This window comes from Nicotiana tabacum, chromosome 3 (assembly GCF_000715075.1).
Source record: "Nicotiana tabacum cultivar K326 chromosome 3, ASM71507v2, whole genome shotgun sequence".
Classification (NCBI taxonomy): Eukaryota; Viridiplantae; Streptophyta; class Magnoliopsida; order Solanales; family Solanaceae; genus Nicotiana; species Nicotiana tabacum.
Genome location: NC_134082.1, coordinates 147,448,665 through 147,476,210, shown reverse-complemented (window position 1 = coordinate 147,476,210; position 27,546 = coordinate 147,448,665). Strand labels below are relative to the sequence as shown.

Here is a 27,546-nt window from a genome sequence, read left to right as displayed (position 1 = left end):
TGGAGCAGAGAACAGATCCCTACTATTCTTCACTACAAATACTACTTATTGGGTGGCAAAATGGTTAAAAGAAAAGAGTTAATCACTCATATTATTCATTAAAAAATTGATTAAATAATGAATTTTTAAAAACGAATCAAATATGGATAGAATCATATCATTCATTTAAAAAATAGATAATCAATGGGTAACCAATGGACGATTTGCAGCCATACCCTATATTTATGTCACCTTTTAAGTTATACCCTATTTTTAAAAATTATTAATTTCGTAACTAACTAACAAAAAATTCGTAATAATATGACCATTATACCCCTTCCAAAACATATAAAAGATGCATCGCGCACACCAGATTCAAATTCCAGATCGCCTCCGTCTCTCCTCCATCACTCCATCTCTCCTCAGATCGCCTCTCGCAAACCAGATTTGAACTAGAATCAAATTCCAAATTTAAAATTACAAAATAGTATTCAAATTCATCTTCAGAATTTAAAATAGTTTTTGAAACTGATTGATTGATTGAAGTTGTTTGACGGATGAAACATGAACTCTTCACTGATATGCTGAATTTGTATTCTAAATCTATTTCACGTTGAATTCTAACATTCTAATCCGACAAATTCAAATATGCTGAAGTTTTCCACTGCATAATATGCTGAAATTTTTGGTTTATTTGCTAAACAAGCTGAGTTTTTACATGTGCTGAAGTATATGTCTTGTTTATTTGCTAAACAAGCTGAAGTTATTTAATTAATCTTTTAAAACTTCAGCAAAACGAACTGAAGTTTTCCTCCTACACTGGGTAAAAAATATTACATAAATTATTATTTAATATTGAACAAAAGTTCATCTTTAAAAACTTCAGGAAAACGAGCCGAAGTTTTTCTCTTACACTGGGTAAAAAAAAAAAAAACATAAATTAAAATTACATATTGCACAAAAACTTCAGCATAGGTGCTGAAGTTTTTTAGTTAATCTTTAAAACCTTCAGCAAAACGAGCTGAAGTTTTCCTCCCACACTGGGTAAAAAGTAAAAACATAATTATAATTTTATATTGACATGCTGAAGTTTTTTAGTTCATCTTTATAAGCTTCAGCAAAATGAGTTGAAGTTTTCCTCCTACACTGGGTAAAAAATAAAACATAAATTAAAATTACATATTGCACAAAAACTTCAGCATAAAGTACTGAAGTTTTTTAGTTCATCTTTAAAAACTTCAGCAAACGAGCTGAAGTTTTTTGTTCATTCTTGAATATTTAGCAAAACGAGCTGAAGTTTTCCTCCTGCACTATGTATTTTATTATGATTTTTTGGAAAAACTTCATACCAAAAAATGCTTAAGTTTTCCAGAATATGTAAAACATTTTTCATATAATTTTTAGTATGCTGAAGTTTTTTTAGTTCATCTACTAAAAAATGTTTAATATTTTGTCCTGCAATATGAAACTTTCGGATAAGTTTTTGTTAATTCCTCTGTTATTTTCTAAGTTTAAAAAGGATTAATATTAAAAAACGCACAAAAACATTAATACAAAAACATCATTTTTCATTAAATAAAATAAAACATAAATTAAAATTACAAATTGCACAAAAACTTCAGCATAAAATGTTGATTTTTTTTAGTTCATTCTTGAAAACTTCAGCAAAGGGAGCTGAAGTATTTTCCTCCTGCACTCTGTATTTTATTATGATTTTTTAAAAAAACTTCATAATACTAAAAACCACCAGTTGAAGGAACCGCATTAAATACCTTTGAACGAATCCGGCTACATGGTAATTGTCCAATTAAAAGCATTAAATTCAATTCCTCTTCTGTAGGAATTATATCCAACACCTTAAAGTTGCGATATCTCGGTTTAATACAAAAAAAAATTATGAGGGGAAAAAAACTAATACGTCAACATATTAAGACAAAGACAAAAATAAAAAAAATAACTTACATCATGATTATTGAAGAAATCAAAAAGTTCATTATATTTAGGATCTCCCACATATACATAACGTAACATCTTGCGAACAGGGTATCAAGGTACTCATCCTCACTGGGAAGCGCTCATAGAACCAAGCACATAACGGATATGGAAATCCACCAACTTTATACTCAGTTGAATGATATTTGTTCTGCTTGTCCAATGCATATTTTAGTGAGTAAATGAGCTTCTCATAATACACATTACCCCAAGGATATTCAGCACAAATCTTATCATCTTCAACAATAGCTGCATATTCCTCCAGCACAGATGATTCAGTCTTTTTCCCAAACAAAATAGACTCTACAACAAGAATTTCCATAAGCTTCACATCATCAGCATCACTCTCGCATACGTGACTGTGATTCACAACATTCTTTGGAATTTCATTCTGAGTCATAAAATCTCGAATATCCTTCAAAGGTCACACCCTTAGACTTACCAAAATAGCGCTTCAGAATATTGCTCTCTCGATTAATTAGTTTTTCAACATTATGTGCTGTGATCCGCAAACCGCACATAATGTGAAAATCTTCAAGGGTGAAGGAAACATCATGACCAAAAATCTTGAAACTAATGGAGTCTCGATCATTAGTGAATATTCGAGAAAGACACAAACAATGAACCAACTTCATGCTGCATTTGAAATTCTCCATAGCCATAATATATCGAAATGTACCATTATTAAGCTTATCCCGTTGTACATGAGTCAAGAAACTTGCAATTAAACTCTTCAAATCGTGGTTCCTCTTCCAGTAACCCTTACAGTTAAACCAATCTCAAAAATCAAAATATATTTGCCCTGGTTTTGTAAGTGGAGCAGCAGGGACGAAAGGACCTGGGGGTATTATAGGTTGTTTAGGTGCTTTAGGTGCATTAGCTGCTTTACGTGCTTTAGCTACTTTAGGATCTTTAGGTGTCATCTGTTCAAAAAAAGTAAAAGATACAAAAAATAACATCAGGACATTATCAAAAAATCAGTTAAAACTTCAACTCTAAGAAGGCTAAAGTTCGCGAGTTACAAACAAAAACTTCAGCTCTAGAGCTGAAGTTCGCCAGTTACAAACAAAAACTTCAGCTCCTAGAGCTGAACTTCACCAGTTACAAAAACAAAAACTTCAGCTGCTAAAGCTGAAGTTCACCAGTTACAAAACATTAGCAAAAAACATGCTGTAGTTTTTACAAAAAACAAAAACACAAATTCAAATCCAAAAATAATGCTGAAATTCATAAAAAATATAACAAAAAAAAAAACACAAAACATGAAACAAATCTTCAGCTCCTATCTAAGGTATCATTGAAGTATTATAAACTTCACACTTTAATAGTATCATCTATTTAACTCTCAAAAATTTTAAAAATTTCGACGTCTCCAAAAATCACTGAAGAATTTATAGAATTTTTATCAACAACACAAACACACGTTCAAAGAACCTAAAAACATAATCGTAAAAGTAAAACTAATGCACTTATCAAACTAAACCCTAAGAAACTATTTTATCATAAATACATGACTATCAAAACCAAAACCAGAAATTAAATCGTAAAAATTAATACTAAAATAAAACCCAGGAAGTTAATGCAATGTACATGTGATTAAATCGTAATGTTATTGAGGAACAAACAGTTGAAAAATCAAAAACCGTTTGATTTTAGAGAAGAACACATCAAAACGCGCGAATAACGGGAGAGAGAGAGTAGAGGAGTAGCGTATACTTGGAGAGAAAGTAGTCTTTTAATAAAGAAGGGCAAAATAGTGTTTTCAAAAGGCTTTTAACAAAAAACGGGTACGGGTGCAAACAGAAAAACAAAGTGGCTATAGGTTAAAAAGGGGCGCCCCCATGCAATTTTTACGTAACCAATAGGTCTAGCTTTTATATTTGTAAAGCCTCAAATTGGAGGTTCCTCAAATTATGGAGACTAAAAATTCTCCCAAAAGTGATCATATGCAAGAAGTCATGGATAATATGATTAACCATATTATCCGCCGGTTAACCCGTTTTTTATGCGTATTAAATATGGGTCGGATCAGATAATTGATCCATTTTTTCATTATCCGTTTTCGATCCGAACCATATCCGATCCGACCCGCATGTTTGTCACTCCTACTATTGGCTATTACAAGCAGACACGTTTCGTTTTTTATTAAATGATTAAGAGAGGTAATTAATAAATTAAAAAAATGGTAGCCCGGCGCACTTAGCTCCCGCTAGGGGCGGAGTCCGAGGAAGGGCCGGACCATAAGAGTCTATTCTACGCTTTCTTAACCTGTATTTCTACAAAAAGTTGTTTCAACGGCTTGAACTCGTGACCTCGTGATCACATGACAACAACTTTATCAATTACGCCAAGACTCTATTTTATTAAAGGTAATTAATATTCGATAAAATAATTGACAAGTATGCAAATTAGTACGGACAGAAATGCCATAAACAAGTATAATCATGTGGGGTTCAAGATTGATTAGGGTCCTTTTTTAATTACTTTAAAAATGGATAAGGTTAAATCAAGGAACAAAGAAGCAAAGGCATGTGAGCTTACCTGATTTTGTTTGTATACAAGTCTATCAAAACTCTTGTCCAAAACCAAAAAGGAAAGGGAACTGTGTAACAAATTGTTCAAACTGAGGGCGACCATCGTTCTCTACAAAACCGCCATTGCCATTAGAGTTCTGTCCATGGAAAAAATGAAGAAATTTCCAAAAGTTTTGGTGTTCTTCGGATTCCAAAATAGTCTCCTCCCTGATTTTGATTTTAATTTATTTTATTGGTCTATATAATGTGAACTCTTAATACTGATTATTTATTTTATGTTAAACAATAAACTCAAATTAGTAAATGATCTTTAATCTTATAATTAATGAGGTCTCGAAATATAGGACCCCGTCGAAGTGAAAAAAATGTTACTATTATAATAGTGGATATCGAGTGGGGACTGGGATGCTAAAGTGTAATATTATTACTTTTTTGCTTTTTCTTCCTTTTTATGAAAGACAAAGTAACATTAGAAAGTTTTGTTTGAGGATGAGATGGGTAACATGATGTTCTTTTGTACATTGATTTTGCGTGACAAAAGAAAAAGTTTACTATTTATCCAAGAACAAGTAGCATGTCCGTACTTTGTTAGCTGTAATTGACAATCTATTTTTGTTTCGTCTCCAATAATTAAAAGTTGGATTCGACATGTTATATATGATTATGTTAGCGATAATTTTTTCTAATCTACATTAGAGTGAGAACAGCCGTTAAAGTAAAAGAAAAGATTCTTCTCTTTTAACTTTAAAAGGATTCCTGACATGACTTCTTGCCTCCCTTATTTTTCATGAGATGAAAATACAAACAAATAGTTACTTCAATCTGATATTTATTCAAGCGGATGAAATTGGGGAGGCCCCCATTGGTGAATGGATAAGAATATTGTTGTTAGAATCAAACGGCATAATTTTAAAATGTTACATGCAGTATATCTTATTTGTAAGATTATACATAATATATTATTATTATTATTATTATTATTATTATTATTATTATTATTATTATTATTATTATTACACTTTGGCTATCTTCTCCCTTTAAAACATAAAGTTATATTTTAAGAAATACTTATGGCACGATCATGGTGTCATATTATCCGCTTTTGCTCAAACCCGCACGATTTTACTCAAAATGCCTAACATCATTAAAAGATCCCTATATTTTATACGCAGGCTTCCAATCTTTTCAGCTAATAATATGTGATTTTATTCGCACACCCAACAAACTCCTATTCGAACTAAGTTCCACGAGTCAATTTTCGAGATTCACTATGCTACTCACATCGTTAAATACTTATGGCAACTGAAGTCGGCAACCTGCTTCTTTTGTGTGCGCGTCTCCAAGCTCGTATATGTAAGCAAACCGAGCCTCGCACCTTCACTTTGCCATTGCTATAATTGTCCCACTGAACCTAGGTGTTGATACCGATTGTTGGGCTTAACCATCCCAATAATACTCTTAACATAGTATAATATTGTTAATATACAATTATCATACTTGTGATACAAACTGTGGAATTCGTCACGAACCCACAACTGCTCATAACAATATACAATGAATATACAATTATCATACATTTGTAATACAATTCCTGCAACAATTATGATACATATAAAATTATAATATAATCGCGATGCATTTCTAAAAAATTGAGATACAATTATGATCTTCATCTTCTTCAAGTTTCAATCAAAACTCTACACTAAAAATTTAATATAATTATATTAGTTTTGTATCGAGTATTGTTTTGGATATTGATGTATCATCTACAAGTCACATACAATAAAGATTTTAGAAAGAAAGAAAACAAGATTCAAAACCTACCCACAACTTGAATCTATAGCAATATTCTGAATTCGATCTGCATTGTATCAATAAGAAATAGGGATTTTGAGTGATTAGTAAGAAAGAGAGAAATTAGATTTGAAAACCTTTGGAAAATGAAAAGAATTGAAAATTAAAGGGAGTTTTTGGGTGATTATTAAGAAAGAGAGAAAAAAAAAACAGAATCTTAAATGTAGGGGGTTATTGGAAATGAGGGGTGAGTGTCGTATAACTGACATGCTAAAATTAAGGGATCTTGATTTTTTTTTCTTTTTAATGGTTTTGTATATAACTTGTAAATATAAATATATAAAGTAATTAATAAGAAACATAAATAAAGATGTTAATTAAATAGGTTTCTATTATAGTATAGCTAGGTAAAAATTCAAATATTGTTCACTTTGGGTCAATCTCATATGATTTTTCGATTTTCTTAAAATGTCTCACACCATTAAGAGATTTATACACCTTATATATATGCTTCCAATCTTTTCAGCTACTAATGTTTGACTTTGTTCGCACACTTAACAATGGTAATAAGATTTAAATTTTGGGTTCAATATTTTTGTTAGTATAGATTGAGAAATGACAACCCGGAGAAACAATGGGTGCATCTTCATTGTTTGTAAAAGGCTGGCCATGCTTAATGCATGCGAACTGTTTCCCGTGCACACCCATGACCCATCATCGGCTCAGGGGTGTACATGAATCGGATTGGTTCGATTTATATCAAAATCAAACCAAACCAACTATATCGATTTGGATTTGTTCGGTTTTGTCGGGTTTTTGAGATTTCGGGTTTTTTTTTGTTACATGAATATTATTTCAATCTTACTTTATTAAAATTATAGATAAAGCTTTGATAAGTGAATATATGTTTAGTAAATATGGAAAAAAATTGACAAACATATGATCTATTAAAATATTCTAATGGGAGAATTTTTTTAGTAACACATGATAGTTATTTTCTTAGTCGTCTAACAATAATTTTTCGTTAATTTACGCATTCAAAGTTAATACATGAGAGGATCCCAAATATTTCTACATTTTCTAAAGAAAATTTACTATAAAGTCTTAAAAATATAAATAAAATTTATATATTTATCTGTCGGTTTGGTTCGAGTTTTTTTACTCAATACCAAATCAAGTCAAATTAAACCTAGTCGGGTTTTTTAATCGATTTGGTTTGATTTTTCGGTTTGGTGCGGTTTTCCGGTTCGGTTTGAACACTCCTAATCGGCCTATGTCCCACTTGTTTTGTTCTTCATTTGCTTTTTTTTTTTTTTGAATAAGTTACAAACGAATGTAGGACATGGATGAGTTCAACTCTGATATCATATTATAATGATAAATATTATATTGATTTGAATTAGTGCTCCATGTGATTTGCTTCTCTATTGCTAAAACATCATATGCTTGTCATTCTTTGTGCAAGGCATGTTAGCAACACTATAAAGAGAGAAAAACAAAATTAAAGGTGGGGAATGCTTAAAATGATTGATTGAACTCAATTCCTTGCTTTTTCTCCTTTGTTTGAAAGTCGAAAGACCGTTTGCATGTGACATAGGAGATTTTTCTTTTTCTTTTTTTCTAACAGTGATAAACGGTCCAGTTCATGTGTACTTTGACTATCCGACAAGTATTTGATACAACACGTGTGTTGCACGTGTATCCCATGTCAATTAATAAAAACTTTTAAAAATAATTTTATGGTATTAAACTATACACGAGTGTGATGAGTAATACGAAATTTTAATGCAACAATATTTGACATCTTCTAAACATGTGGAGTTGATGCTGGTAAATTCAGTGTGACAATGTGTAATGAAATTAATTTTGATGTTGTTAGGTCCAAACATGTAATACACTCGTATCTCACACCTAATACTTTATTTGAAACAATGTTCTTGATTGAATTCTTGCAACCTTATTTTTTCAACTAAAACGACCAAGCATGACAACCCTGATTGAAGAGCTCTAGCCCTTAGTTCTTCAGCCACCTAGTAGTTCTACTATATTACGGTTGTCAAATGGAATTGACTAGCCCACCTAAATTTGTATAATATAGAAAGATAAAATTAAATACAAATTAAAATTATTCAAATGTTAAACACATTAAGCATTTGCACAGGTTATCATTACCAAATCACTACAACAATTTATATTTTCCTTTAACATATATAAAAGACTATAATTTCCAAAATAGATTCGAATACTATTTTCACAAAATTTATAAATAATTATATATTGATGCTTATGTTATTTTAGAATATCTAAAGATAATTTAATAAATACGAAGCAGAAATAGCCACCTCAGAAAATTATAATTTTTAAAAAATCTTCCTAGAAATAAAACCACTAGAGAAATAAAAACAAATGTATACACACAAAAAAAAAAAGGAAGTAGTAGTGTAGTACTTTTTCCAACAAAATCTAAAAAAGCAATAAATATACATCATTTCAATTTTCATGTGCCAGATCTAGATTGTCAAGAAAAAATAGTTGTTAACACATCATTTTGGAGCAGGCCTATGTGTTGCAAGAGTTGCAAAACTTAAACTATGGCAAAAATAATTGCTTACTTAGATGGTTAAAAGAGTTGATGCATAAGCAAAATCAATAAAATTCATGACACGGACGCATAATTGAGCATCGCATTGAATATAAGAAGAAGAAGAAGAAGAGAACGTCAATGGTTCAATATTTTGAATCTGTAATCCAACATTTGTTCTTTGAATGTGTATACTCACAGCAGTGCTTAAGGGAGGTGTTAAACTGGATGAGCATAGGTATACAAAAGACAGAGATAACAGAGATATGGAAAAGAGTGACCAGGCTACTCAAAGGAAAGAGATGCAGGGAAGTTGCTACTGCTATATTGGCTGCCTTGGTGTACTGGATATGGAAAGGCTAGGAACACTGCTGTATGGGACTTCAAACTACCCACGGCTACCTACATACTAAGTCAGATTAAACAATAATGCAGACTGAGGAAGCTCACCTATTTGAAGAGCAAGACAAGTGTTCAAGAAAGAGAATGGATTGAGAAGATAATGCAGAAATAAAAGATTAGATAGATAGAAATAATAACGTTTTGATGACAAGGAATACATAGCTAATGTATATGTATATAGAAAGAAATAGGAGAAAAGAGGAAAGTACTGAGGAAAAAGCTTGTGATAGTTTCGAGGTGATGAAATAAAAAAAATTCTTCACCAAAAAAATTATTAAAAATTTACTTGTGGAAGTTGAAAAGAACTTCCAAACATTGAATAGGTATCTGGATGATGAAAAGCAATTCTAAGGCATTGAATAGGCTGCTAAGTGACTATTGTAAGAAAATTATTCCACCTCTTTTCTATACTCATTTACCTCATTCATTGTTTTACAACTTAATTTATCATTTATTGGAAGGTAGGTTTTTGGTACAAAAATAATAAAGAAATTGTATTTAAATGAGGGGTAAAATAGTCATTCAGTTTTTATAGGCATTTTAGTAAAACAACTTTACCTAAAAGTCTTCACACATATAATATAGTATGACACCCAAAAGGCTAGCTATTGAGATGGGATAGCCCAAGGCTATATAAACCCCACATCAGCACTTTGTAATACCGGTGCGGGACTCAAGTCCCATTCCTTCCAATATACCATAATAAATCACCAAGCTTCGTATCCGTCGTTCTCGACGACTGTGCGAACGCTGCAATACCGGCATCACTCGACGGTTGTGCGAACGTGCAATTTGGGCGTCACAATCCAAGGCATGATGGGCACAAAGGGTGGTGGGTGGCTCTGATACCGTTGATACAACCTAGGGAGAACCACACCCCAAAAGCTAGCTATTGAGGTGGAAGAAACAAGGCTATATAAAGTTTACCTACCTAGACATTCTTTTTAAGTTTTAACTTAATTAAATTTGTAATCATCACGAAAAAAAAAAATCTAACAAAGGCAAGCAATTATATAGTGCATTGGAGATCATTGCTTGGCAATTTCATGTGAAAATATACAAGGAATTCACCTATATGTGCCGAGGAACTGCCAAACTGCTTATATGATAGTCCTAAAAGTATAAGCACATTGATATAACTAGGCAAAAGGGGGAAGAGCAAAAGGAGAAAAAAGGGCACAAAGCTAATTGGTTACCTACTTCTTTTTCACCTTTGGGGAGCAGGCTTTACAAATGAGAAGTCATCTTCATTCCTAGTAGATTCTCCATTTGGAGGAACATGCACATGTATTTCTGTGTCATCATGATAAATCTGTGTAGTTGCAATGTCTGCACGATTCATCAGTGTTGTTGGATCATTTTCAAGGTTGGATGCTTCTTGATCGCTGTTGTAGCCCTGGAAACGTGAGGAGTGACCGGTAGTTTTGAATCGATGAAGAGCAGGGCCTGCCGGGTGTACAGGTGAGCTCATTGTGGACCTTGGACTTGCACAACCTAGTGTCCGCGTAGCCCCTTGCTCCCTTCCTCTTCTTCACAACCATATGCCACTTCTTTTGAAGTTTGCTCATCAAAGATTTGAGTTTTTCATATTGGATCCCATCTGCAAACATTAAAATTAATGGCCAATGCTTTATCTAAGTTAACAGCATATGGTATGAACTTATAATGTCCTGTCTTTCAATTATCAAATGCCCCTCTAGGCCTGAGTTACTTAAAGCAACATTATGTATTAAGGCAACTTTGTACTTGCAAAGTTGAAACCAAATGATATGCCCATCCTCTGGTTTACAAACATTACTTTTTAAAAATTGTATTGAAATGCAAACCTGAAATAAGGCAAAATGGATGAGGTGAAGCACCAGTTGCGGTCGACCAATAACCAAAAATATTTGTCCGAGCCTTGAACAAGAGGGATTCCTTGAACTACAGCGTGTCTCTCTGTAATGTCAATGGCCATCCTAGTCACAACAGCCTGAAGCTTTGTTCCAACAGCTTAAATGATCTGAGAAGATTTCACTATAAGAATTTCCCCTAGAATAACACAAGAAAACATTTCACCATCCTATTTTATATTCTACTTCATCAATTTTAACTTCAACATATACTAAATCTGTAAAAATAATTTTACATAAATAATTACAAGTAACTGTCTACAGTAATCCGTAGATTAGTAACCTAACTTGCATAACACAATAAGCGACGGATTACAACTGGTAAAACTGCACTGATAATGTAAACTAGATTGATCATTTAAAGCTAAGTCTTTTTTTCTTTTTCTAGACTAGAAAATTACTTGATCTAGCGCATGAACGAGACTCTGCCGGAGTTGTAGCCGGAGCACCGTCGGTTTTATGGGAAACTGCAGGGAACTCGCCGCACTTCCGGCACCGAGCAACCACGAGAATTTGACGACAAGAAGGGCACGAAGAGTGTGAACCCAACCAAGTATCAATACACTGAAGGTGAAAACTATGGCCACACTGCGGTAGCACACGGATCTCATCTCCCACCGCATACTCCGCCAGACAAATGGCACACTCCGCCGTGAACGGTGTACCTTTCGCCGTTGTACTGCTGGGATCATAAGTGAACTTAGGTAACGACTGCAACACTTTCTTCTTTAACCCTTTATTAGCCGACGACGACTGACCACCAGCTCCGCCGCCGGTTGCTCGCCGGAGCCAAGCGCATCTTGCAACAGCGATGAGCCCCACCACACAAATTAGTAAGCAAAGCAAAGCAGCTAGTATTACGACAAAGTCAGACTCCACTGCCACCGCAGATGGTGGCTCCGCCGTAGGCGTTGAAGGGGAAGTTGAAGAAGAGTTTGTGCTTAGCAGAAATCTAGCTGGGCGAGTCATAATTGAAAACAAATTCAACAACAACAATATAGAAGAACAACTGGGGACAATGGATGTAAAAGATGTGGTTGAAATGTCGGTAATTGATGTGAACTTAACAGCAGTGATAAAAACATATGAAAATGTCTCAAAGTCCGTAAGATATATATAGATATAAAATCTGAGGGGAGTGTTGAATGGAAGGTATTCAAGTCTACACATGTGGAGCAGAGAACAGATCCCTACTATTCTTACTACAAACACTACCAGCTATTTTATTTAATGATTAAAATAGAAAATAATTTGCGGTTTAGTTTAATCATGTAGGGTTACATGTTGATTAGCATCTTTAGATGAAAGATCAATTCAAATTTGAGTGGAGATAAAAGAACATACTATGTGTGATGTAGAATTAACCCAAATAGATGTAGAATATCATATTAGGAAGAAATTACTCTCCAATTTAAATTCACAGTTTTCTTCTTCTTCTTCTTATTTTCGTTTTTATTTTAGAATAATTTTAAAACTACAAATTTTTTAACTCAAGGAGAGTAATTAATTATTAACAACACATAATGCATTATTTAAATTTTTTAAAATTAAAATTTAAAAAATTAGTTATTACCTAACTTAACTAACTTTGTCCCAATTTGCTATGCGGCCTATTGTGAGGTTGTCACTTGGCTTAATGTGAAGGCTTTTTTATCTTCTTTTAATAATATATAGATATAGATTAACAACACATAATGCATAATTTAAATTATTTAAAATTAAAATTAAAGTTCAAAAAACTAATTATTATCTAATCTAAGCAACTTTGTCCTAAATTGCCAAGTGGCCTATTATGAGGTGGCAATTTGGTTTAATGTGGAGGCTTTTTCCTCTCATTTTAATATATACATTTTACTATTTTGTCATAAATTTACTGATATTTTCAATAATTGTTATTTTGCATTATTTGGCATAAGCAAATGAACTTTTATTTTTTCTCAACTCAAATATTTCTATCTATAAATTTGAAATAATATTTTTATCTTTAAATTCAAATTTAAATTATTTCATCTATCAAAAAATATATTTATAGTATTTTATAGATATAGACTACCATATTAGGAAGAAACTACTCCCCAATTTGAATTGGACGTTTTTTTACAGTCATATTTAAATTATAAATTTGAATTTTAAAAAAATATAAACATATAAGTAATTTTACTATTTTGTCATAAATTTACTGATATTTTTAATAATTGTTATTTTTCATTGTTTTCCATAAGCAAATGAACTTTTATTTTATCTCAACTCAAATATATCAATCTATAAATTTGAGAAATCAAATTATTTTCTATATAAATAATATATTTATAGTATTTTATAGATATAGACTATCATATTAAGAAGAAATCATTTCCCAATTTGAATTAATAGTTTTTTTTCTTCTTATTATTTTCGTTTTTTATTTTAGAATAATTTTAGAACTACAAATTGTTAACTCAAAGAGAACAACTAATTATTAACAACACATAATGCATAATTTAAATTTTTTAAAAATTAAAATTTAAAAAACTAATTATTATCTAGCCTAACTAACTTTGTGCCTATTGTGAGGTTGCCACTTGACTTAATGTGTAGGCTTTTTCCTTGCTTTTTAATAATATATAGATATAGATAGATATAGAAATCTAGAGGAAATATTTAAAAGGGACATACTTTTATCTTCAATTTTTTTCTCAATTAAAATATTTTTATATTTGATTTCAAATTCATAATTTTCTATATTGATTATATTTTTTTATCTGTTACTAATTCGAATTTAATTTTTGTATCAAAATTCAAATTATTTAATTTTAATTCAGATTTTCTTGTATTTCACTTTAATATATTTATTGCATTCATTTTACTATGACATAACTATTTCGTCAAGTATTTAATCTAATAATAGAAAAAAATGGCATATGCTCATATTTTATAATTCTCCAAATTCTTAAGTTTTTTTCCATCCTTGAAGTTTTATTTTCCAATTCATAAGCTTGAATTTTGATTTGTTTAGTTTTTTAATTCAAAAGATTAGATAATATTTGTGTTTATTTGGTCTAACAAAATAAATAGAGAGAATATATTAAGATTATTATTATTATTGCAATTACTATTATTATTATTATTATAATACATACCAAAATAATATATAAATCTAAACACATATAGTTTAACGCATATGTAGTTATTTCAAGCTTCTCCTTTATTTTTTAATATAGAATATTGAGTTGTAATTTTATTTTTAAATTCTCTTTATCTATTTTTATGTGTGTAATTATCCTATAACTATTAGATCCCTGAATTCGAGGCAAAATTTAAACGTGATAAACTTTTACTTTCAAAGGAAAAAGGTTTTTTCAATTCAAATTTTTTTTATCTTTCATTTCAAATTCATAAGTTTCTATATTAGTTCTATTTTCTATATTTTACTAATTGGAATTAAATTTTTTTATCCAAATTCAAATTATTTAATTTTAATTCAAATTATCTTATCTTTTTTAATTTAATATATTTATTACATTTATTTTACAATGTAAAACTTGATTTGAACGACTTTAGAAAAGATGTGGATTTTGATTAAAGATTACTTGCGTAATTTTTTTATCCAATTTCAAATTATTTAATTCTGGTTCCGATTTTCTTATATTTCAATTTCATATATTTTATTACATTATTTTACTATGAAATTTTATATAATTATTTTTTTAGTGTTTAATAATAGACAAAAAAGCGCATATGCTCGTACTTTATTATTCGCTAAAATTTCAAGGTTTTGTTTTTTCATCCTTAAAGTTTTCTTTTCCATTTCAAAAGCTTGGATAAGAATTGATTTGTTTTGTTTTTTAATTCAAAAGCTTGGATAAGATTTGAGTTTATTTGGTCTAACAAAATAAATAGAGAGAAGATATATAGATTTTATAACTACTTTTATGATATCCGAGAATTTAAACGCAAAATTTAAAAGTGATATATTTTTATCTTTAAAAAAAATGTGAATCCAAATTCGAATTATTTAATTTTAATTCAAACTTTTTTATCTTTTAATTTAATAGCTATTGGGTAAATCTTTGTCTTACAACCTTTACATATTTTATTTTATAACTTTTGTCATATGATATTTGGCAGAAAAAGATAAATTTAGACTATATAAATTAATTGAATAAAGTTTCTGATACATAATACATAACCAACGGAATACTTTTACATAACACATCTATTACCTCATAAAAACAAATTTTTTCCTGTAAAAAAATATAAACTTTTCCTTGTGTTCAGCTATAATAGAAACTCCCAAATAACGTCTTTCTTTGTTCTGATTTACAAATGCAGGGTTTTTATTGTTTCTTGCTTTGGTCATAAAAGAGTTGTGTCTGCTAAGAAAGACTTTGGAGGACTAAAATCAAAACAGAGCCGCGAGGTGAAACTAAAATGGAAACAATTTTAATTCCATTAATCATTAAAGGGAAGAAAGTATGTGTGAGAATATAAATCAAATTTTGAATTAACTTATTTCCATTTTGCTTTCATTAATTAATCATTTCTTTTGTTCTAAATTTGCCAAGTGGCTTCTTAATAGCTAGTCATTTAGCTTAACCACAATGCAAACTTTATTCCTTTAATATATATAGATTATTATTAATTTATTATTACTATCACGCTTCAATCCGAAAGCAATTAGGATTGGCTATCTTCTCCCTTTAAAACATAAAGTTATATTTTAAGAAATATTTATGGCACACCTATATAAAGATACTCTTAACATGGTATTATATTATCCGTTTTGGCCAAACCCGCACAGTTTTCCTCAAAAGGTCTCACATCATTAAAAAATTCATACATCATATATGTAGGCTCCCAATCTTTTCAGCTACCAATGTAATACTTTGTTCACACAACCAACAATCTCCTCCTCGAACTAAGATCCACGTGACCCATTACCACAATCCACGAGTCAATTTTCGAGATTCATTGTGTGCCAGCCACATCATTAGATACTTATGGCAGCCGAAACTCGCAACTTGCTTCTTTTTGTATGCACGTCTCCAAGCTAGTAAGGGTAAGTAAACCGAGTGTCGCACCATCATTCTTCCATTGCTACACTTGTTCCAAAAGGTCTCACACCAATAAGAGATGCTTACACCTATATGTAGGTTCCCAATCTTTTAAGTTATTACACTTCTATCCCAAAGAATTTAGGGTTAGCTATATAAATTATCACTTCTCTATTTAAAATATATGTTATATTTTAAGAAAATACTTAGTTTTTCTTTACCAAAAAGCTACTTACAGAATTATTTATTTATGAGGTATAATAATCTGAAAAGATTTGAATTTTGGCTTCAATTTTTTTGTTAATTGATTAAGAAATGACAACCTGGAGAAACAATTTAATCAGTTGCATCTTCATTGTTTGTAAAAGGCAGGCCAGGCCTAATACATGTGAAGTGTTTCTTCTTTGGCAAAATACATATTTTACCCATTTACTTTGCACCAAAATTCTTGTTACACATCTGTTGATTACGGATTTAACATTACACACCAAACCTTTTAAAAGTGTATCAATGACACACAACTTTTGACCAACCTAGTTAATACTCAATGTTGTATATACACACGCTTATGTAAATTAAAAACAAACGATTCTTTAATTAAAAATGGACAACCCGACCCAAAATTAAGATAAACCCCAATTTACAAGTTTTAAAAAGTAGAATAAAGTAGCTATGTGTCTTCCTCAACACCCCCACCCCCTGGGTTTATCCTCTTCCCCAATCCTACCTTCACGCTGGCTCCTCCTCCAGTATCACTTGTACGTCGGCTTCCTTCAACCCACCCTCCATCCCTATTATCTTCCCAATAATTTTCAGATCCACCGGTGGCCATAAAACTTATTTCCATCGCTGGAGCAGGGACGAGAACAACGAAAGCTTGACCAAAGATTGGTCAGAAAAAGACTGAAAAAGATACAATTAAACACAAAATTGCACTGAAAAAAACAAAAACAATCATTCAAATAGGCTTTGATGATGGATTTCGACACTAACTTCTCTTAATCCCAAAGATGAGAACTCCTCCGACGGTCGAGAAAACCAGGCCGATAATTACTAAAAAACTACCGTTTCACCTAGAATCGGTAATTTTATTAGGTTGATTTTGAATCAATTTTCACCAACCCTATTCAAGATGATTTGGATTTGCGAGTCAAGAAATCGAGATAATGGGTTTCTTAACCATTGCTGGGTTTTCTTCGATTTCTTGTCTGTCTTTTTTTTTTGGGGTTTCTTTTCGAGTGATTTCTAAACCATTGTTGTTGCTTGTTTCTTTATGTTCTTGACAATGAAGATGATGATAGAAAAAAATGAAGAAAAAAAAAACTAGATATGTGGCACTAAAATGAGGCTTCGGATACATTTTTTTACTATTCACTCGCCTGCTTTTGGTGTAAAACACGAGCTTGTCATGGGTCAAAAGTGGTGTGTCATTGACACACTTTTAAAAGATTTGATGTGTAACGTTAAAGCCGTAGTCAACAGGTGTGTCACAGGGATTTTGGTGCAAAATGGATGGGTAAACTATGTATTTTGCCTTCTTCTTTCTTCATTGTCTTCGTGCACGTCCATGACCCATCATCGGCCTCTGTCCCACTTGTTTTTTTTTTCTTGTTTTGCTTTTATTTATTTATAAATAAGCCCAAATTTATTGCCGTTAAAACGGTTCAAAGATATTTTTAATATTGTGTGATATTGTCTATTTTGAATTAAGCTCGATTTTTTTCAAAAAACCTCACACTATTAAGAGCATTCAACTCTTTATAAACAATTTTTTTTTTCTGCTTTTCATGTGGGACTTTATTCATATACACCCAACAAAACGAATGTGGGACGTAAACTCGTACCTTTGATCAATATGGGAAGTTAACGCCAGGATGAGTCAACTCTGATTTTCATATTACATACTAATAAATATTAATTTAATATTTGATGTTAACTTAATAGATACTGTTTATCCGAGACAATATCCAAAATATATATGTGGGACTGTATAAGATAGACGTGACTAGGGGTGTACAAAGGAAATCGATAAGCCGCACCAATCTGATAATCCGAGTCAAACTGAGAAAAAAAAACCCGATTATGGTTTGGTTTGATTTGGCTTGGTGTTGGGAAAAAAAATCCGACCATAATTGGTTTAGTTTGGTTTTAACTAAAGAAAGTTAAACCGAAACCAAACCAACCCGACATTATATATATAGAAATTTTAGATATATTTAATATATAAATATACTTATTGTGATGTAATTTATAAATATTTCTTAAAAGATTTCATAGTTTTATTTTTTGAGATATTATTTTAAGGTTGGACTTAGAACTTTTGAACGTTCCAATATGTTTTATAGCCATTAACATTAGTAAATTAAATAGTGCTAACAAAAGCCCAAACCAAAATCAAATCAATACTAATGCTAACAAAAGACATTCAACTCAATACTACGAACGGGAATGTGTTGCATATCTATTTTTTGTTTTGCAATAATTTAGATAAAAATGTATAACCTATTTTAATTGTTTTAGCGTTTAGTCATGTAATTAATACTCTCTTACTAGTCTACTTATTTTAGCATGACTTAGTACTTTTAGATTATGTTTATTTTTATTATGGCTTTTTAATTAGCAATATTTATATTACATAATTTTATTGTTGAATATTTTAGGATAATGCCATGACATATCTCATATTTTGTATTAATTGCTTGAAAAATACTTTATATAGTTGTATCTTACTAAAGAAATATTTGGAGCACAATTTATATGTTTTGTTCTACGAAGATTTTACCATATAAACCCTAAAAAAATCCGAAAATTCGAGAGTGAAAAATCCGAGTTTTATTGGTTTGGTTTGGTCTTTAGATTTAATAACCCGACACAATTGGTTTGGTTTGGTAATTGTCAAATCCGAACAAACCCAACCTATGTACACCCTTAGACATGACCATCAATAAATTAATGTATCTTATTTTGTACAACGAATAGCTCAAATTAGAAAATTTCTATTCCAAGGACACTGCACCTCTCCACAGCAACGTGGATTAGTGGTTCAACTTCTTTTTGTTAAAATACAAATATATAAAATCAATGCAAGTATAATAATAATAACAACCATTTCAGTGTGATCTCACAAGTGAACTATATACAATTCCATATAGTCAATGCAAGTGTTTTTATTTAATTTATGAAGATATGTGCATATTTGTTTAAATAATATTGCAACTTTTCACCGCAGATATAGATTTTAATAGAATATACTATTAAATATATTTGAGGGAAATTCAGATTGCTTCTTTTTTGTAGATCATAATTTTATAGTGGTCCAAAACTTAGCGAACTGTATTTTTCCAAGGAAAAGAGATAAATCTGAATTATTGGAGGAATTCAATTCCCATTTCCAACTTAAACAAACTCAAAGATCATCTGAAATAGAAGAAATCCCTCAAAGATAACACCATCCGTAAAATTGCGCGCTTAGTGCGCCATGTGATTTGCTTCTTTATTGCGAAAAGATCATATATCCTTTGTGCAAGGCATATAAAGAGAGAAAAACAAAACTAAAGGTGAAATGATTGATTGAACTCATTTCCTTGGCTTTTTTCTCCTTGTTTGGAAGTCGAAAGACCGTTTGCATGTGACATAGGATTCCTTTTTTGTTCAGACGGGTATTTGCGCAACTCTACCTACCCATGCATGCTTTACACAAATGGAAAGAAGTTACCTCATGCTTGTGGCCTTCTTTTCAACTTCATGAATCTTATAAAGGCAAACAATTACATAGTGCATTGGAGATCATGTGAAAATATACAAGGAATTCACATATATGTGCCGAGGAACTGCCAAACTGCTTATATGATAGTCCTAAAAGTATAAGCACATCGACATGAGGGGAAGAGGAAAAGGAGAAAAAAGGGCACAAAGCTAATTGGTTACCTACTTCTTTTTCACCTTTGGGGAGCAGGCTTTACAAATGAGAAGTCATCTTCCCTCCTAGTAGATTCTCCATTTGGAGGAACATGCACATGAATTTCTGTGTCATCATGATAAATCTGTGTAGTTGAAATCTCTGCACGATTCATCGGTGGTGTTGGATCATTTTCAAGGTCGGATGCTTCTTGATCGCTGTTGTAGCCCTGGAAACGTGAGGAGTGACCGGTAGTTTTGAACCGATGAAGAGCAGGGCCTGCCGGGTGTACAGGTGAGCTCATTGTGGACCTTGGACTTGCACTACCCAGCGTTCGCGTAGGAGACCTGTCTCCCCTTGCTCCCTTCCTCTTCTTCACAGCCATATGCCACTTCTTCAGAGCCTTTGAAGTTTGCTCATCAAAGATTGATTTTTTCATATTGGATCCCATCTGCAAACATTAAAATTAATGGCTAATGCTTTATCTAAGTTAACAGCAGATCATGCTAAAAGACTAGAGATTTGAGTAGTATCATGTGGTGAACTTCCATTGTTCAACGAAGCGATGGCAAATGCCTAAGGTAGTACGGCACAAAATAAAACGTAGAAAAGAGCCTCTGATAGTACCTGAGTTATAAGGGCATAAAGCGGAAGAGTAATATAACTGCATAATAACAAGACTCCCACCCTGTAATAGCAACGGCTAATTAGATTAACAAGAGTAAGTTGGATTCTTGAAGCTTAGAAACTAAAATAATGAGTATACCAAAGTAGCTTTCTGTAGCAATAAACATACCCTACAACAATTTTCGCAATGACCAGCTCAAACGCATTGTGGAAGCAAGATTTTAGCCCATACTCATACTACAGAGAAAGTAGAATCCTCATCTCTATTGATAGTTTTATGCACAAAGAAAAAGAAAAAGAATATCTCGCAATATCAGAATTTGATCTTTGATACTGGAAGAAGAATTATTACCCATATCCACAGAAAATATGTTAGCTGGAATGCATTCTGTCAAGTTTAAAAAATATATTAGCAATAGAAAAACTTAAAAAAGGAAAAGTATAGCCAAGCTAATTCCATGAAATACATAGAGATTAAGATATGAAAAGCAAACTATTCCACGCTCTAGCATCATCTTTTCCATTTTATTTTATTTTCTTAGCAAAAATTCCTCAAACAAAATACAACATTTTCAGTACTGCACATGCACTAGTTTCTACGTTTACTTCAATATTCAACAGCACGCTTTGACAGACACTGGATAGAGAAGTTTATTGACTGACCCATAGATAGAAGGAAATATTTTTACTTCTTATCCTCAATAGACGTCGTCTTAGCTGATTGTATGAACTTATAATGTCCTGTCTTTCAATTATCAAATGCCCCTCTAAGCCCGAGTTTCTTATAGCAACATTATGCATTAAGGCAACTTTGTACTTGCAAAGTTGAAACCAAATGATATGCCCATCCTCTGGTTTACCAACATTACTTTTTAAAAATTGTATTGAAATGCAAACCTGAAATAGGGCAAAATGGATGAGGTGAAGAACCAGTTGCGGTCGACCAAACCAAAAATATTTGTCTGAGCCTTGCACAAGAGGGATTCCTTGAACTACTGCATGTCTCTCTATGATGTCAATCGCCATCCTAGTCACAACAGCCTGAAGCTTTGTTCCAACAGCTAAAATGATCTGAGAAGATTTCACTATAAGAATTTCCCCTAGAATAACTCAAGAAGATGGATAATGGACAGGAATCTTACAATCAGAGGAATTAAGGATGCCCAGAACAATGCTTGCCACCCTGAAACGGATCAAATGATTCAGATTATATGAAAACGGTACTTCGGCTGAATTGGAAAGCGACTAAAACCGAAGAATAAAACAATTTCAGAAATGGATTGCACCACAGAACATGACTTACCGCTAACATTTAGAAGCAAGAAAAGGACAAATGATGCCCATAAAACTGGACTGCCGGAAAAAGAAAAAAAAAACAAAGTAAGTCAATCAGAGAAGCAAGGAGAATTATGCTAATTACGCACAAGTAAGAATACATAAATATTCTTAAAAAGATTGAGAGAGAAAATAGCACATCTAACTACCTGACGCCGACAACTACCTTGAAGTCATCCTCTAATGACCTCTTGATATACTTTTGGAAGTCAAATTTACTTCCAGGAGCTAGATGAACCTGCACATGGAAGATTTTTAGTTTCACGGGGAAACAGAGAATATTCAAAAAGAACAAGGCAAATTGCAGAACAAAGCACAAAGAGAACTTACACTGATAAAACCATTGCGCAGGGTCAAGTAGTCAGACTTACTGACAGACCTGAAAAATTGTCTTAAGAAGCATCCCTGCATGAATTAAGTTGCAACAATGAACCATCTTAACACTAGTTTGGCCTTGTGTTACAAAACTATGCAATTCACATCTTATTAATTTCTCACAATGTAAAAGAAGATCGGGAGCCTTGTCCAGAAACTAGTATGTGCTCTGACAAAAGATGTCTCATGAGTAAGTCTGAATCTTGAAGGATCTGCAAGTCCCATTACAAACATAATGATACAGTCAAAACCAAAATGGACTGAGCAAATAAACATAGATAGCATCATAACAAGCAACAGCACAAAGTTTAGCCTTCACAGCAAGCAAAAGCACACCATTTGAAAACTCGTAATAATGGGTTGAAGTCTCTTGCTCCCATTGTTTCCAGCCACGAATCTGAAGAACAAAGTTTGGCATTTAGCAAATGGATTATTACCAAGGATAACAGCATCCTAAAATCTAAAAGGAGAGGATCATTTACTAAATAAGCAACCAAGCACGGGACCATGACCAGTTTATCACCCTACACAAGTATTGAGTCTCGGTAACAAATATGAGTCTTGGTATATGGTCAATTATAGCTAGGACGTATAGCTGCAGCAGTTTTAGGAAAAACAGTTTGAGTGATCCAAATGATTAACTGCAATTCGGCTTGCAATTTAGTTTGAATATTCCTCTGTCATACCAAGACCAGTTCGTCTTGCAATTCAGTTTCCTAAAATGTTTGATTACGTCAACCAAGTAAGATTAGAGAAATGATCGTCCTTCCATTAATAACACCAGGGCATTGAATCACCATGAAAATTTGATCAATCTTCTGAATACATTGAAGGACTGAAGGTCTGGACAAGAAAACTACTAAAAACGCATGGTCAATAATTGGGCTCTACAATATTTCCAGATTACCTAAAAAGCAGTATAAATGGCAGCTAAAGCATAGGAATAACAACATAAAGTATATTTTGAATTACCTTAAGCCTTCCCAACCACATGGTAATAGCACTGTATAACACATGAAGGACTGCCAAAAAGAAAATAAGGATGTGTATTTGATGCAGTGCATCGACAGAAATGAGAGCAACACGTCCCTGTTAGGAATACTTTAAATTAGTTTACTTAAGAAAGAAATCATGCTGTTAATGCAAATATGAAGTAAAACATAAAGGTCCAAAACAAAGCTGCGAAGGAAGAAATAGATGTCTAGAACTATAGTGCTAACGGAATTCAAGGATGCAGCATCTGGTAGAACAACAACTTTACCTTCAAATGTTATTTTATATGAAAAATTTACCCAAAACCTAAGCTGACCTAACAACTTTCAGAAGCTCATAGTCCAAGAAATTTGAAGCACATACAGGGTGATTTTTGTGGTGCAAGTTGTAACGGAGCTATAAAGTCACGATTTAGTCATCCACTCCAGTTGTATCCAGTCACACCTGTTCAATGTGCTGGGACAAACCGAACTTTTACAGTACAGAAGATGGAGCGGAACAATCATTTGGATGGATCTTACATATCTCAGCTAGTTATCTCAATTCTTTTCTTCCTACATCAGACAGGACAACCTAGAAATAAATCAGTGATGGTAAAAGGTTAAGTGTTTCCTAATCTATGATTAGGCTACATGAATATAATGCAGACAACTTGTCATATACCTAATGGAATGAAGGAGCTATGTGTAAAAATTCTTTTGCAGTTCTTTTTGACGATGACTTCATGATATTTGAAATGTCCATTTATTTGAATTGAAGTGACAAACATTCTAAGGAAGTTTGGGAGAACTTTTAGTAGGTTGCGCAGAATATCTCATTGTCTAGGTCAATTGACAGTAATGAAAAACATTTAGTCTGTGGCCACTGGCCATATCTAATTCAAGAAAGTACTAGTTAATTACTAAAAGCAAAGCTCTGCTAGAGCCATTTTTGCCATCAGCACTCATTAGTACAACTAAATACAAGGGTCATGTACACATTTACCTCTTTGCATGTAGTCTCTGCACCAGCCAAAATTCTACGTTCAAACCATAAAAGCCTCCGACGGTGTTCCTCCTTCTTTTCAGCATCTTTGTGCACCGCAGGGCACGGCAGCATTGTGTTAGCGACACTTGAGGGGATACAAATTCTAGCAATGTAATATTGACTAAATACAAGGGTTAACGAGATAAAACCGAGAATCATCAACTCTGCAATAAATAGAGGATTAAATCAAAAAATGAAAACAAGTTCATGCTAAAAAAACGATAAGAGGAGGAGAGCACAAAATCTTACCAGCCTTAACCTTCTCCAAAGCCTCATATAGAGCTTTTTTATGCCTGTCAGTCAACCACTGAGCAAAGATTTCACTGTGTCAATTATTAATATTTTCTAGAGTAGCAGGCATTCAAGGAAGTAACAAATGAGCTGAGATACTACATCAACTCAGGATTACTAATATTTTTTAAGGTAGCAGGATGAGCTGAGATTATTAATATTTTCAAGAATAGCAGCCATTAAAGGAAGCAACAAATGAGCTGAGATACTACATCAACTCAGGATTAGTAATATTTTCTAGAGTAGCCATTACAGGAAGCAATAAAATGAGCTGAAATCAACTCAGAATTATTAATATTTTCCAGAGTAGCAGGCATTCAAGAAAACAACAAGGCAGCTGAGATAATGCATAAGCTCAGGATTATTAAATTTTTTTAGAGTAGCAGGCATTCAAGGAAGCAACAAATGAGCCGAGATACTACATCTACTCAGGGCTATTAATATTTTCTAGAGTAGCAGCCATTAAAGGAAGCCACAAATGAGCTGAGATCAATTCAGGATTATCAATATTTTCTAGAGTAGCAGGCATTCAAGAAAGCAACAAATGAGGTGAGATACTACATCAACTCGGGTTTACTAATATTTTCTAGAGTAGCAGGCGTTCAAGGAAGCAACAAATGAGCTGAGATACTACACTAGCTCAGGCAATCACAATAAGTTGTGCAAATTAAAAACTATAAGACACAAACTTCAATATCAGTATATTATCAGAGTGAACTTGTTTAGTTTAAAATGCTATCGCAAGCAAAAAAAGAAAGAAAAAAGGAGAGCAAGTTATTACAATTAAATGAAAGGACTAAAAGTCTAAAAATGGATAGCAAAACGATGTTATATTTTCTGAAGCACAAAGGAACAAGTTCACAAGGCATAACACAGACATCGAATTACTTTTCACTCTTGTCCCTGGTTTAATTGGTCAAATTAAAATAAGATGGTTAAAAGACATTTAACACTTTTCACTTTAAGATAAATGCAAGAAAAAGAACATCCAATTACAGAAATAAAAGCTATAATGTCCAAGTAACCAATATGCATAAAACAACTTGAAGGTGCGTAAACAATTCCAACCAAGTGGGGAAAAATCTTTTTACCTTTTTTTGGGGATATGCAACAGCGAAAGCAATAGAAGTAAAACAAATTATCTTGGAAACACACATATAATGTAACATCAGCAGATAAAGCCAAAGAAATACAACAACGACTGCCCCTCAAAACTAGTCTGGCTATATGAATCCTCAATATCAGTGCCGCTCCATTTGGATCCATCTTTATTCTAGTGCTTAATAATTTGTCGTTAAATTAGGGATTCGCTAATGGATAACTCATCTATACCAAGCAAATAAGTACGAGCTCAATGCAAATATCCATTGTAAAACCCCCGATTACTAAGAACTCCTCTGTATCTACTCCCACAATTCTCACACTTGTGATGATTCCTTAGTACATATCTTGTATAGCCGGTACCCGATAGAACAGTCAAGGTGAACGAACACAGGCTCGGTCACTATCATTATAAAAAAAATAGTAAAAAAAAAAAAAAAGGAAGAAATAGCAAAACCCTCGTATGATACCCAGTCAACAAGAAGCCATATTAGGCAAATGGCAACCAGCATCTGAGCAATCAAGATCAGTTTGTAGGTTCTAGAGCCAATAGTTAGATAAAGAACATGAGTTCACTTCCAATTTAATAAGGCAAGACATCCACAGACAAATTAAGAAGTCAATAATCAACATAGCTGCTAGTGAAAATTCCTTGACACCAAAACAAGGAAACAAGCAGGAGAATTGCTACAGGTCACACTTCATCTTCAAAAAGTAACTAAAAATAAAGATAACATCTTGGCATTAAAGATCAAAAAATATTTAGCAGAAATAGAAACACAAAAACCAGAATAATAAAAAGCAAAACAAAAGGGGAACAAGAAGGTCAACGGGGGAACAAATAAAAGAATATGGTTTTAGCTATAATCATACGGTTCCAAGTTTGTGGATAATCTTCTCCAAGGCAATAGAAATGAGGATAATAACAGCACAAACACCAGCCACAGCCCAAGTTGGTGTCTGATCAAGTTGCCTTGATGTTTCTCCACCCCCACCTGCCATTAATTTCACTTTCTGAAACACAGAATTTCAGCTTCAGATGTTGTCAAAAATCTCAAGAAAATAAATGGTTTCCTGTACAACCCAAATAAAGTGACTGCATATATAGACAGTGTTTTACAGAAAACTGAGTTTTATTAATTCTGTAGGTATGCAAATTAATGGAAAGGAATTTACAGAACAGGTAGTTAGGACTTGGTATTGGTAGGTACTATCTGACAAACACAGTTTAAAGAAACACGGATAGCCGGAATTAATTAAGATAATAATATATTGTAAATTATGAGTTTCACAATTTCTTTAGACAACTTGGTAGCATTTCTCACCTCTTCCAAATAGGGGTTAGAGGGGGCAAGAAAGAAAGTCCACGGTTTTGTAATATTTAAGAAGGTTCTTGTTTGTAAATGTAAAAATTAATAGGGACATAAGATTTTTAATTTTAGGGTGTATTCTTGAGGGCTTTTAACACATTTACTCAAAAATAATTACAGTCGCTAGTTAAATATAGTACCTTAAATGTGTATACAATATTTTATATTATGAATATATTACTCCTACATTAATATACAAAGAGAATATATTTATCAACTATATTAGTTTTCGACAACTTCTTTGTTAAATTACTTTTTACTAAAGTATTTTTCAAAAAAGCATTTATCGAAATGTACTCTTAATCCACCTAGTGGTAGAGGGA

The 27,546-nt window shown here is 32.4% G+C and overlaps 2 protein-coding genes across 3 annotated transcripts; both read right to left on the bottom strand.

Moving 5' to 3' along the window:
* Window positions 1-10,296: 10,296 nt before the first annotated feature.
* LOC142179520 (RING-H2 finger protein ATL8-like) lies at window positions 10,297-12,380 on the bottom strand. Of its 2 annotated transcripts, none has more exons than XM_075250033.1 (3): window positions 11,576-12,380; window positions 11,109-11,313; window positions 10,297-10,882 (listed from the first exon to the last, which is right to left on the bottom strand). In XM_075250033.1, exons 1-2 carry the CDS (start codon window positions 12,342-12,344, stop codon window positions 11,276-11,278), a joined length of 807 nt encoding a protein of 268 aa, XP_075106134.1. In that variant the 5' UTR covers window positions 12,345-12,380; the 3' UTR covers window positions 10,297-10,882; window positions 11,109-11,275. The 2 variants fall into 2 exon arrangements, with proteins under 2 accessions (XP_075106134.1, XP_075106133.1); XM_075250032.1 differs by having other exon boundaries at window positions 11,109-11,284; window positions 11,576-12,379.
* Window positions 12,381-19,937: 7,557 nt separating this feature from the next.
* On the bottom strand, window positions 19,938-27,093 carry LOC107776206 (MLO-like protein 10). The gene is made up of 15 exons (XM_016596069.2): window positions 26,727-27,093; window positions 24,711-24,768; window positions 24,420-24,625; window positions 23,415-23,531; window positions 22,779-22,839; window positions 22,566-22,654; window positions 22,398-22,472; window positions 22,217-22,305; window positions 22,036-22,085; window positions 21,875-21,915; window positions 21,630-21,803; window positions 21,085-21,120; window positions 20,902-20,969; window positions 20,733-20,793; window positions 19,938-20,556 (listed from the first exon to the last, which is right to left on the bottom strand). Exons 1-15 carry the CDS (start codon window positions 26,853-26,855, stop codon window positions 20,146-20,148), a joined length of 1,665 nt encoding a protein of 554 aa, XP_016451555.1. The 5' UTR covers window positions 26,856-27,093; the 3' UTR covers window positions 19,938-20,145.
* Window positions 27,094-27,546: the final 453 nt, after the last annotated feature.

Bases quoted from the DNA above. Each gene is read 5' to 3' on its own strand.
- LOC142179520 (XM_075250032.1), bottom strand. From the start codon at position 12,344: ATGTGTAGACTTGAATACCTTCCATTCAACACTCCCCTCAGATTTTAT. The intron at 11,285-11,575 runs GTAATTTTCTAG...AAATCTTCTCAG, and splicing joins TCGTTCATGCGCTAGATCAA to ATCATTTAAGCTGTTGGAAC.
- LOC107776206 (XM_016596069.2), bottom strand. From the start codon at position 26,855: ATGGCAGGTGGGGGTGGAGAAACATCAAGGCAACTTGATCAGACACCA. The intron at 24,769-26,726 runs GTATGATTATAG...ATCTTTGCTCAG, and splicing joins TTATCCACAAACTTGGAACC to TGGTTGACTGACAGGCATAA. The intron at 22,840-23,414 runs GTAATTCAAAAT...TTTGTTCTTCAG, and splicing joins TGTGGTTGGGAAGGCTTAAG to ATTCGTGGCTGGAAACAATG.